We start from the raw sequence: 12,740 nt of genomic DNA, 5'->3' as shown, positions 1-12,740 counted from the left end.
TCTCTACTACACAAGGAAATAATAGGTAATAAGGTAACATGCTTCTTTTCCAATTTTGGCTTCTAGTTTCCTAGAAGTTTACCTGATATTAGAGACAACAAAGTAAAGCAGGCTGTTTTGATGTAATAAGTTCCAGGAGCTGTGTAGTAATGATGATTAAATAAGTATTAAGAAAATTAAAGGTTAAATAAATACAAATATTTATGTTCAGATTTCCTATTTCTTCATGATTCAGTCTTGGTGGGTTGTATATTTCTAGGAATTTATCCAGGTCTTCTAGGTTATCCAGTTTGTTGGCATATATTTTTTAACAGTAGTTTCTTTTCTTTCTTCCTTTCTTTCTTTTTTTTTTTAAAGATTTTATTTTTTATTTGACAGAGAGGGACACAGCGAGAAAGGGGACACAAGCCGGGGGAGTGGGAGAGCAGAGAGCCCGATTCTGGGCTCAATCCCAGGATCCTGGAATCATGACCTGAGCCCAAGCCAGATGCTTAATGACTGAGCCACCCAGGCACCCCTCTTTTCTTTTTTTTTTTATTTAAAAAAACCTTGATTTTTTTCTTCCAAATTTTTATTTAAATTCCAGTTAGTTAACATATAGTGTTATACTGGTTTCGGGTGTAGAATTTAGTGATTTATCACTTACATAGCCTGTACTCATCACAGCAGGTGCACTTCTTAATGCCCATCACCTGTTTGATGTATCCAACACCTCCCCCCACCTCCCCTCTAGTAACCCTCAGTTACTATAATTTGTTTTCTATAGTTAAGAGTCTTAACAGTAGTTTGTTTGCTTGGTTTTTTCTTTCTTTTTTTTCAAGATTTTATTTTTACGTTATTTCTACACCCAACATGGGGCTCAAACTTATAATTTTTTTTTTTAAGATTTTATTTATTTATTTGAGAGAGAGAGAGAGTGAGAGAGTACACGGTTGGGGTAGAGGAGCAGAGAGGGGAAGAGAAGGAAGGAGAAGCCAGCTTCCAGTTGAACAGGGAGCCTGATGTGGGACTCAATCCTAAGACCCTGAGATCATGACATGAGCTGAAGGCAGGCACTTAATGACTGAACCACCCGGGCACCCTCAAACTTACAGTCTTGAGATTAGGAGTCACATGCTTCACTGACCAAGCCAGCCAGGTGCCCCTTCACAGCAGTTTCTTATGATTCTTAGTATTTCTGTGTTATTGTAACATTTCTTTCATTTCTAAATTTGTTAGTCTTCTTTCTTAGTCTCACTAAAGAGTTGTCAATTTTTTTTATCTTTTCAAAAATCCAACTCTTTATTTTATCTTTTCTATTATCTTTCTAGTATCTGTTAATTAACTTGATTATGAGAGTTCTTTCACAATATATACATATATCAAATCATCATGTCGTACACTTCATTATATACTACATTATAATTTTATTTGTCAATTATACCTTAATAAAGCTGGAAAAATTTATGAACAAGCTTATTTGGCTCCTTAGAGTCTATTCAGTAATAGTAAAATATAGATCACTGTAACTTTTTCAGAATTGAGAGCAACACAATATAAGATTCTTATATGCTCTTCCTCTTCCTTCCACCTTTGATTGATTACTCCATAGTTGTAGCACTTGGCTGGAAACTAGTAAATGTTTAGGGTAAAAGTGATACGTTTTCTGTACAGTTTGTGAAGAAAGAGCTGCCAAGTAGCCTGCTGTCTCTAAGTTTGTTGTAGTTTAGGACTGTTCTTTGCATAATGCTGTGACTCCTTTGGTTGCTGCTGTGAGGGGCAAAGTGAGAGAGGAGTTCTAGGCGATAGGCTATGGAGCTGTTTTAATTTAAATTTCAATACATTTGTACATACAGCATCATTGCCATTATCAGGTGGTGGTGGTTTTTAATCATCATTCAATAGACATAAAAATTAAGCAAGATTCTGTATTTCTTTTTATTATTTAAAAAATTTTAAAAAAGATTTTATTTATTTGAGAGAGCACAGAGCATGCACAAGAGAGCACGAGCCCAAGCAGGAGGAGGGGCAGAGGGAGAAGTAGACTCCCGGTTGAGCAGGGACCCCAGCAACGCTGGGCTTAATCCCAGGACCCTGAGATCATGATCTGAGCTAAAGGCAGATGTTTAACCAACTGAGCCACCCAGGCACCTAAGATTCTATATTGAAAATGTATGTGGAAAACTGCCACCAAACAAATAATGAATGCTCACCAAGTTTCTTTCTTTTCTTAAAACTAAGTGTCCAAGGATATGACTCTTGGATATAATTGTAGAGACCTCCCTAGGGTGGTGCCTGGATGGCTCAGTCTGTAGAGCATGTGACTCTCGATCTCAGGGTCATAAATTTGAGCCCCACTCTGGGTATAGTGGTTCCTTTGGGTGTGGGCTAAGCATCTTCCTTCAGCTCAGGTCATGATCTCAGAGTCCTGGGATAGTTCCCCATAGCAGGCTCCTTGCTCAGCAGGGAGTCTACTTCTCCCTCTCCCACTGAGCCAGATATGGGCTCTTGATACCAGGACTGTGAGAACGTGACTTCAGCTGAAAGCAAAGAGATGGAGGCTTAACTGACTGAGCCACCCAGGCATTGCTTAAATAAATCAAAAGAAAAAGGAAAAAAAAAAAAACTACTTCCCTAGAATCTCACCAGCCCAAAAAGCTGTGTAATATCTCTTAAAATGTTTATAGTGATGGTGAGGAAAACCTGAAGTTTTAACTGAGTCATATTAATATAAAAATACCTTCCTTGATAAGATGAAACAATTAATTTGGAAAGTTAAGAAATATATAGCTCATAGACTGTAGAGTCACAATTTATAAATAAAAAGATGGATTATATGACAAATGGAAAAAACTTTGATAAACTTTTGTGAAACTATGGGTGCTTGGGTGGCTCAGTCGGTTAAACATCTACCTTTGGTTCAGGTGATAATCCCAGGGTCCTGGTATTGAGTCTTGCATTGGGCTCCCTGCTTTGCAGGGAGCCTCCTTCTCCCTCTGCCTTACCCTTTCTCTTTCTCTCTGTCTCTCATGAATAAATAAATAAAATCTTCAAAAAATTATTTGTGATAATATGCCTGGCAATAACAGATATATGGATATAACACAATTGGCTTCTGACCTCTATCCAGTCCCTGTTCTCAAATGGGGTGGGATAAAACTCCGTACCCTTTAGGGATGGAGGGTAACATAGGTAGCGGGGAGGATCATAGAAACATTGGTATAAGGGAAACACTGATCTTAAATAATGGAAAACTTTGGGGCACCTTGGTGGCTGGGTTGGTTAAGCCTCTGACTCCAGATTTGGTCTCAGGTCATGATCTCAGGGTCTGAGGTTGAACTCTGCCTTAGGGCTTCATGCTCAGTGGAGTGTCTGCTGGAGATTTTCTCCCTACTCCCTCTGCCCCTCCCCCCACTGTGTATGTAAATAAATTTAAACAAATTTAATAAAATTTAAATTAAATTTTAAATTAATTTAAAATATTTAAAATTAAAATTAATTTAAAAATTTTAAATTAAAATTAAAAATTAAATTAAATAAAATTAAATTTAAATAAATTTAAATTTAAATAGATCTTTTAAAAATTATTGAAAACATATAGGAGTTAAGAAATGGGTGCTATATCTTCAGGCTCGGGGTAGTCAAGGAATTTTTTTTTTAAGAAATTTTATTTATTGGGGCGCCTGGGTGGCTCAGTGGGTTAAAGCCTCTGCTTTCGGCTCAGGTCATGATCCCAGGGTCCTGGGATCGAGCCCCATATTGGGCTCTCTGCTCAGCAGGGAGCCTGCTTTCCCCTCTCTCTCTGCCTGCCTCTCTGCCTACTTGTGATCTCTCTCTGTCAAATAAATAAATAAAATCTTTAAAAAAATTATTTATTTATTTGAGGGAGAGAGGGTGAGAGCGCACAGCAGGGGGAGGGCAGAGGGAGAGGGAGAAGCAGGGAGCCAAATTCAGGGCTTGATCCCAGGACCCTCGAATCATGACCTGAGCCAAAGGCAGAAGCTTAACCCACTGAGCTACCCAGCCACCCCTGTCATTTCATTTTATAAGTTCTTTCTTTTTCTTATTAATGCATCCAGTGACTCCAGGATCATGTAGCATCAAGGCAGCCAATGTTAAGTGCTGCAGAAAAATTAAGAATGAGGCCTATGGAAAAGCCAGTAGGTTTTGCAATTAGGAGATTTCTTTAAATGAAGATATTCCATGAAGTAAAATTTTGGTGGTGGTGGAGTAAAGATCAGTACCATGTCCTGAAGAGATTGATGGTGAGCATAAAGAGGTAGCAGCTGTAAATTATTAATTATAGAGACATTTAGCAGTGAAAGGTCCAAAAAAATTTGGGACAGTAGGCATAGGAGTTAATAAATTCAAGGTGGTCTTTGTTGTTGCTGAATATAGGGTATCTCTGTGTGGATGTCTTTAAAGGGAAAAGAACTCATGAAGAGGAAATGTTAGAAAGTAATGGTAATAACAATCATTTATACAGTAATTACTATATGCTAGACATCGAATTAGCACTTTGCATAATTAATTTTAATTCTTATAACAAACAAGATACTATAGATGTAGTTGGGGATTATTGACATATGGAATTGAGGTAGTTGCTTGTTGATTTATCAGGGCAATATAGTTTCTTTTTTTTTTTTTTTTTTAGATTTTATTATTTATTTGAGAGAGAGAGAGACAGCGAGCTTGAGCACGGGGTAGAGGGAGAAGCAGGCTCCCCCTGAACAGGGAGCCTGATGTCCTGGGAGCCCACCCCAGGACACGGGGATCATGATCTGAGCCAAAAGGCAGACGCTTATAGTTTCTTGAGTAAATTATAAGTAAACTGCAAATTATAAGTAAGCCAGCAATATATATATAAGTTATAATTGAGTAAATTATAAGTAAACTGCTATCTGGAATAATAGAAACTAGAAACATGAGCCACTTTCCTGGTTAATTGTTTGGATATCTCAGTGTAGTGCAGTTTGACTTTGTAATGTTTGTATTACTTTTGGCGTTAATCACTTTTAATGGGGCTACTGTTCCTTCATTAGAAACTCAGATACTCATCATGGTTTTTCCATTTGAATCATTTATCAATTGGACATGGTCATTCTTTGTAGACCTTCTAGAATGTTACAGTGTTCCTTGTAGTAGGCTCAACTGTTTGCCTTTTTACAAATAGAAAGTTAAACTTCGTATTTTAAAAATAATTGTAAAAAAAAAAATTAAATAAAATTCAAATGTTTCTCCAAGCACGTAGATAAATTGTTCTGATACATTCCTTGTCTTATGTAAGGCCTAGTGTTCTTTTTATATAATTAGAGGACTTATTCCTGGTGGCTCACAACTTTCTAGTATCCTGAGGTCCCCAAACCAGAATTTACTTTTATACTTCTAGGCATAGCGGTTTGCTCATTCAGTGGAACTCGTTATTCATCCTCTGTTTTGCAAACTTGCTAGCACTTTGGCATGCTTATTAGTAAATCTTAACCAGTGTGTTAAATCGGTATTGTGCCATTGTTTTACAGAGCCAAAAACAAAGTTCAGGATGTTTAAGTAGTTAGGATTACACAAAGTAGTAAAAATGTGGAAATTGAACCCATGTCTTCTACCTCCAAGCTTAGTCTTGGTCCCATTTGTATAATATCATAATTATTCAACATCACTTGTTCTTAGAACAACTAGACATTATACTGTATTTTAAACTCTCCTTTTCATAGAAATAGTATTAAAGCTTTATTCCATTTTATTTTACCCTCATATCTATACTGTTTTGAATTTATCTTTCTCTTTTTCTCCTTTTTCTTTTTTTCAAATTTTAATTTGGGATTGCTAATATCTTCTGGCTATTATCTACCAGCTTAATGATTTTAGTCATTTTTGCATTAAATCATGAATATTACGTACATTACAAAGTAATTTCTACATAATTTTAAATTCTTTTTTTTTGCAGATATCCATTCTCTTTCAACTTAAAAAAATGGTTTAAAACTTATAGTGAAGTTACAAGTTACAAGAAATGGTACAAAGAATTCCCATATCCCTTTCAGCCACATTTACCTGTTGTCAACATTATTGCTATATTTGCTCTACCATTCTCCCTTTCTCTCCATGTTTACAAATATTTACATACCCACACCCATATATATATATTTTGTTTTCTTCTGAACCATTTCAGAGTAAGGTGTAGACATACTCTTTTACCTCTAAATACTTGAATATTGCCTAGGAAGTTCTTTTTAAAAAGAGGTTTATAGATTGATGTGGGTAAAACTTTTAATTGACTTTGTCATATATCTTACTAGATGGCACAGTAGAAGGATTATGTTGTTTGGTGTTGGACCTACACCTTAAGTGAAATGTTTTGTCATCAGTATTTCTTGGGATCATTTGTTACTCCCTCTCTTGGCCCTATTCTTTCTGGCTCTCACCTTTAGTTTCTGACACACCTAGAGCCAGTGTGAGAGCTTTTTGCCTTACCCTACATAATGCTGCCATTCAGAGCCTGAGAATCTTTTTTTCTGTGACTGCTTTTTTTTTTTTTTTTTTTTTTCATCCCCCTCTTTGCTCCCTGAACTCAGGGGTGTGTATCATAGGGCAGCCTGAGTTTCAGTAAGCTCCTAATGTGGATACTGGAAACCCTACCTGTCTGCCAAGTCCTTTTGGCTGTGAGCAAAGTAGAGGCTTGGTACTTGTCATTCCTTTGCAGCGGTTGAGCTGAAGGAATGCTGCCTGGCTTGTTGAAGTTGCTTAGTAGCTCTGAATGGGGTGTGTATGAGGGTGTGTATAGAGAGTTGAGGGTCTTTTAATCTGTGTGGGAGATATGGGATCCTTCCTGGTGCCATGCTAATCATCAGGGAGTATTTATTGAGTTCCTCCTTATGAATAGCACTATAATAGGAGCTTTTGAAAGTCTAATAAGATACATAATTAAAGTCACAGATTTATAATAGTTAAAAAAATTCTAAAAAAATTCTAGTTCTGCCACTTACTAGTTGATTTGGGCAAGTTAAGTCTCACTGCTGTTCTGTAAAATGGAACTGTTAACACCTCATAATAGAGCTATTGTAAAGAGTAAATAAAGAATGTTAAATATAGTGTTTAGTATTTGTCTGACACTAGTTAGTATTTCATTTCATACAGTCATTCGGGATATATGACTGATACCATATAAAACAAATAGAGAGTAATAAAAACAAATAGAGAATAATATGACACTACAGTGTGTAGTCAAATACTTTAATTGTGACATGTAGATTATAAATAGTCTGGGAATTTAGAGAAGGGAAAGAACAGTCTTGTGCAACCATTTAATGTTCCTGTGCCTCAGTTTTTCCACTGGATATACTGGGTAGTGCTAGGTGATCTCTTAAGAGAATAATTAAGATGCTTTAGCATTTTTGCTTTTTAGGTGGTTCATTTGATGATAGGAACTAAGTAAGGGAGAAGCGTGGGAACTGTTGGAAACCAAATTTAATACTTAACAGTCTTAATTTTTTCCTTATATGGACATGGTAGCCTTATAGGAAAGCTTAAAGCTGGAGATAGAAGTATTTCCTTCCAGGAAAGGTGTCTGCTTTGGTATTTCTCCCCTGTTGCTTCACTGGCATTTTTAATTAGTTGAAAACTAATGTTGGTCAGTGAATGGCCACTGATTATGAGTGCCTCAGATTTAATCTAAGAATTACATTATTTATAACCCAAATTATCTCTCTGACCCTCTGGCAAAAATAAAACACACAAACAGGGCAGGAGATTTAGTTCTTTAGGACTTGATGTTAAGGACATATGGCTTACTTGCCTTGAGTGTTTCTCTGAGATGGGACATCTTTCCTCAGAACAGAGTCCAGACTGATAACTTGGCCTTCCCCCCCCTTTAAACAGGCTTTCATAGTCATGAACATGTAAACGTAAAACACCTTTAAAAATTTCTTTATTCATAATATCTAACAGAAACTGTTCCAATTCTTCATCTGGTATATGTTTACTTGGTAATATTTTTGTTACTCTGATTTTGGAAAGTTGGTGTTTTGTTTTGTTTTTGTCCCAATCAACTTTCTTCTAGAAAATTTCAGAGAAGTTTCCTATGAAAGTAAATCTGCTCAGACCTTTTTTTTTCTTTCCTCTTTGGCTTGACTGCTTCTCCTTTTTGTTGTTGTTAAGGTTTTTTGGGTTTTGTTGTTGTTGTTGTTGTTGGGGTTTTTCTTGGGGGTGGGGTGGGGGTCATTGTTTCAAGGTTTCAAGTTTATAGTGAGAGGTGAGGCAACGTTGATCTTGGCAGAATAGCACAAAGCCAGTAGAGTCATTAAGTGACGCAAGCTTTTAGTTTAGTTTTTTTTTTTTTTTTTCTTTTTGTTAAAGCTCTCTGGCAGAGCTGGCTATTCTAGTCACAGAGGAAACGAAGAGAAGAGACTTCTGATATTCTGGATGGAATGATAGAAGACTTTAGGGGTGTAGTAAAAAAGAACAGCAGCAATTAAGAAAAAAAAAAACCGTGAATAATTCCAACATACTTCTTACCTTTGTGGATTTTATGTCAGTTGTTTAGAACTTGAGTTTTTACTTTAGATGATGATGGGACAAGGAATACAGAAGGTGAGGAGGGTTGCATTGGATTCTTGCTTATTTGTCTGCTTCTTCTTCCAGTTGGGAAAAGTCTTCAGTCTACAAGAAGCATCATCAATAAGTCTAAGAAATACATGCTACCGTGATCCTGGATTCTGCTGGAGTTGAGGACAACAGCCACTTCACCACTAATTTATGGAGGCAATTCAAGAAAAATAGAAGGACACAATACCTAAGGATTTCTCTGTTTATGTTAGTACTGTGCCATGTTAAATTCTGGGCATTGTTTGGAGCAAGTCAGGCATGGCTCTGTCATGTGGATCTAAGAAGATACCTGAGTTCCTTGAGCTACACAGATGATGTTTGGAAGGTTGTAAACTCAAAGTATTTCAACATAAATTCATTGAAATCTGGATTCTCTTTTATAAGTCAGGACGTCAGCAGACAGAAACTTTTTCCCAAAAAGATACAAAGCCTTTTCTGAGTTTTCAAGCTAAATGTGAACAATAATGTCTTGGAAAAGAAATTATTTTTCAGGGGGCCGTGGTAGTGTCCAAGGGATGTTTGCACCTCGAAGCTCAACCTCCATAGCCCCCAGCAAAGGCCTCAGCAATGAGCCAGGACAAAACAGCTGCTTCCTCAACAGTGCCCTGCAGGTAAGGGCAATTTCTTTCTTTCTGGTGAACTTTGACTCTTGGTTGCTGATGCTATGTTTCCAATAACTCTTTTTTTTTTTTTTTTAAGGATTTTTATTTATTTATTTGATAGAGTGAGCACAAGTAGGCAGAGAGGTAGGCAGAGAGAGAGGGGGAAAAAGGCTCCCTGCGGAGCAGAGAGTCTGATGTGGGGCTAGATCCCCCCAATAACTCTTTTAAATATAATCCTTGATGGTCTCTGTTTAAGGTTAGCAGACTGAGATCATTTTTAAGCCTATCTGTGTGATCTTAGGCAAGGTACTTATCTCTTCGAGATAATTATCTTATTTGGAGGAAAAAGGGATTAATAATGATAACAGAAATAATAACTGTGACTACTACTACTTACCTGCCTGAAGGGGAAAGTACATGGACAAGATGATCTTAATGCTTATTTATTGGTGCACCTGGGTGTCTCAGTCATTAAGCGTCTGCCTTTGGCTCAGGTCGTGATCCCAGGGTCCTGGGATCGAGCCCCACATTGGGCTTCCTGCTCTTCGAGCCTGCTTCTCCCTCTTCCTCTGCCTGCTGCTCCCCCTGCTGTGCGCTCTCTCTGTCAAATAAATAAATAAAATCTTAAAAATACTTGTTTGTTGATTTTCTTTTTGCTTCCTTTTTTACCTTTGGAGACCAAATTGTATCGCCCTACTTGCTTTTTTCTAGTTAAGAAAGCAAAGTTCTTTCCACTAGTCAAAGACTTCTAGGTATATTACTCTCGTCTTCATTAGAAGGCTCTTAGCATATACACTGAATGGAGTCCAGCATATACACTGAATGGAGTCCAGTCTTTGTTCATTTCTTCTTCTCCTTCCTCTGAGCTCTCTTGTAGTGGTTCATGATTGGTGTCTGGTCAGATATGCTTGAACAAATGTAGTGGAAAGTAATTCCCCTAAGGTGTGATTGTCTATACTAGATTTTCCCTTTTGGTATTGGTTGCCACACTAGTGATAACAGAATCCCAAAGCTTCTTGTCTGCCTGCCTTCTTTGCCTTGTCATGCACATAGAATGTTAAGTTCATCCCCTTTGGCCTACCTTTCAAGCAATTACTTTCCCCTCTTTTCTGCTCCTCAGAATAAGAGTAAATGAAATTTGCCACCCAAGATAATTATGCTTGGGTAAAATATTAGTGTTATTGTTCAGATGTAATGAGAAAAGAAGTTGCTATGAGAGAAGAAAAGACAAGGCAATGTATTTGGTATAAAAAGCAGTGGACACTCTCTCTAAAATAAATCTTTTTTTTTTTTTAAGATTTTATTTATTTATTTGACAGACAGAAATCACAAGTAGGCAGAGAGGCAGGCAGAGAGTGGGGGGAAGCAGGCTGCCTACCGAGCAGAGAGGCTGATGTAGGGCTCAATCCCAGGACCCTGGGATCATGACCTGAGCTAAAGGCAGAGGCTTTAACCTCCTGAGCCACCCAGGAGACCCTAAAATAAATAAATAAATCTAAAAAAAAAAAAAATGGAGGGGGCGGCCCTGATGGCTCAGTTGGTTGAGCAACTGACTCTTGGTTTTAGCTCAGGTTGTGGTCTCAGGGTCGTGAGATCAGGCCCCGAGTCGGGCTCTGTGCTTAGTGTGGAGTCTGCTGGGAATTTCTCTACTTCTTCCCCTGTCCCCCTCTCCTGCTCTCTCTCATTGCCTCTCTTTAGAATAAATAAATAAATCTTTTTTTTTTTTTAAAAGCACGGGGGGGTTCCTGGGTGGCTCAGTGGGTTAAAGACTCTGTCTTCAGCTCGGGTCATGATCCCAGCGTCCTGGGATCAGCCCGCCTCAGGCTCTCTTCCCCCTCTCTCTGCCTGCCTCCCTGCCTACTTGTGATCTCTCTCTCTGTCAAATAAATAAATATAAAAATCTTTAAAAAAATAAAATTAGAAAACAAAACAAAACACTAGACTTATGAATTAGTTTTAGTTTATCTGTAGACTTGTGATCTTGTACAGGTAATAGTATTTCAGTTTCCTCATTTGTAATATAAGACTCTTTACAAGCTTATTTATGTAATAAAGTTTCATACTTGGGGTGCCTGGCTGGCTCAGTCAGTGGAGTATCTGATTCTTGGTCTCAGGGTTGTGAGTTCAGGCCCTACACTGAGTTAACAGATTACTTTAAAAAAAGTGTTATAAAAAATAATAAAATAAAATAAAAGAAGTGTTATACTCTCAGTTTTCAAATTTTTATTGGAAAACGCTAAAAAATCCTATGCTGTTAAGCCTAGAAAAAGAATTTAACTATATTCCCTCATTACTACCACAAATTTAAGGCAGTTGGGTGGGGTTTGTTCATTTTTTTTTTTCCACAGATGCTGCATGTGAGTTTTTTGAGTGACATTGCATAAACTAATAATACTTTTGGATTTTAGAAGCAGGCAAAGAGGGGTGCCTGGGTGGCTCAGTGGGTCAAAGCCTCTGCCTTTGGCTCAGGTCATGATCCCAGGGTCCTGGGATTGAGCTCCGCATTGGGCTCTCTGCTAGGCAGGGAGCCTGCTTCCTCCTCTCTCTCTTTGCCTGCCTCTCTGCCTACTTGTGATCTCTGTCTGTCAAATAAATAAATAAAATCTTTAAAAAAAAAAAAAAGAGCAGGCAAAAAAAAAGTGTTGATATAGGTGTGTGTTTATCTCCTTCCTGGCCACAGTCCTGTTTTTATAATTCTGTTTTTTCCTGTATGCTCTGTCTGTATTGAAACAACAATATTTATGACTTTCTGTTCTAATTTTCAGTGCCATATGGAACACATAATACACACACACAAACACACATTTATAAATCCATACTTAAAGATTGAGTCATTGATGGTTTTGGAGTGCCTATTGTAATTGTGTTACAAGTTGAAAATAATTGTTTCTATAAACTAATATTCTATCTTTTTTAAAAAAGATTTTATTTATATTTATTTGAGAGAGAGAGCACATGTGGGGGGAGCAGCAGGCAGAGGGAGAAACAGGCTTCCATCCAGCAGGGAGCCAGATGTGGGACTTGATCCTAGGACTCTGGGATCATGACCTGAGCTGAAGGCAGACACTTAACTGACTGTGCCACCCAGGCATCCCATATTCTGACTTTTGATATGAATGCTATGTTGGCCACAGATATATTGAAACCATTATGTTTATTATAAAAAGATGTTACTTATTTGGGAGTACAATGTATTTCGAAGAACTTCTGGAATATATACTTTGAAGACACATAAGTAAGAAGAAGCTCCAGAAGTACAGTGCCTTTTCAGATATGATGCCATTTAAATGTTTTCTAAGCAAGCAGAGCTTCCTGAGGCATTATGCTATATATTATACCATTTCTTTTTTAGCTAAAGTCCATAGTGTATTCAGATTTCCTTAACTTTTGCCTAGTATCTTTTTCTGTTCCAGGATCCCATTCAGGATACCACAGTTCCATTTACTTATCATGTCTCATTAGGTTTTTCTTGGCTCTGTCAGTTTCTCAAAATTTCCCTGTTTTTGATGATCTTAACAATTTTGAGGAGTAATACTATTCATGTATTTTGTGGGATGT

General features: G+C 37.4%; 1 protein-coding gene across 18 annotated transcripts in view; it reads left to right on the top strand.

The window, feature by feature from the left end:
• USP54 (ubiquitin specific peptidase 54) overlaps positions 1-12,740 on the top strand; it is a 115,774-nt gene that overhangs the window by 48,259 nt on the left and 54,775 nt on the right. For 13 of the 18 annotated variants that reach the window (XR_007122660.1, XM_047702262.1, XM_047702263.1 and 10 more), the window contains exon 1: positions 8,369-9,191. Coding sequence is in view for 17 of the 18 variants with exons in the window: in XM_047702262.1 (XP_047558218.1) it covers positions 9,045-9,191 (147 nt within the window). In the remaining variant the exon portion in view is untranslated. Of the gene's footprint in view, positions 1-8,368; positions 9,192-12,740 lie in introns of those variants that run through there. The other 5 variants (XM_047702250.1, XM_047702252.1, XM_047702253.1 and 2 more) reach the window with 1 other exon arrangement.

The sequence above is a fragment of the Lutra lutra genome, chromosome 14 (assembly GCF_902655055.1).
Source record: "Lutra lutra chromosome 14, mLutLut1.2, whole genome shotgun sequence".
NCBI classification, from domain to species: Eukaryota; Metazoa; Chordata; class Mammalia; order Carnivora; family Mustelidae; genus Lutra; species Lutra lutra.
The sequence above is the reverse complement of the archived record's forward strand: the minus strand, read 5'-3'. Positions and strand labels throughout refer to the sequence as shown.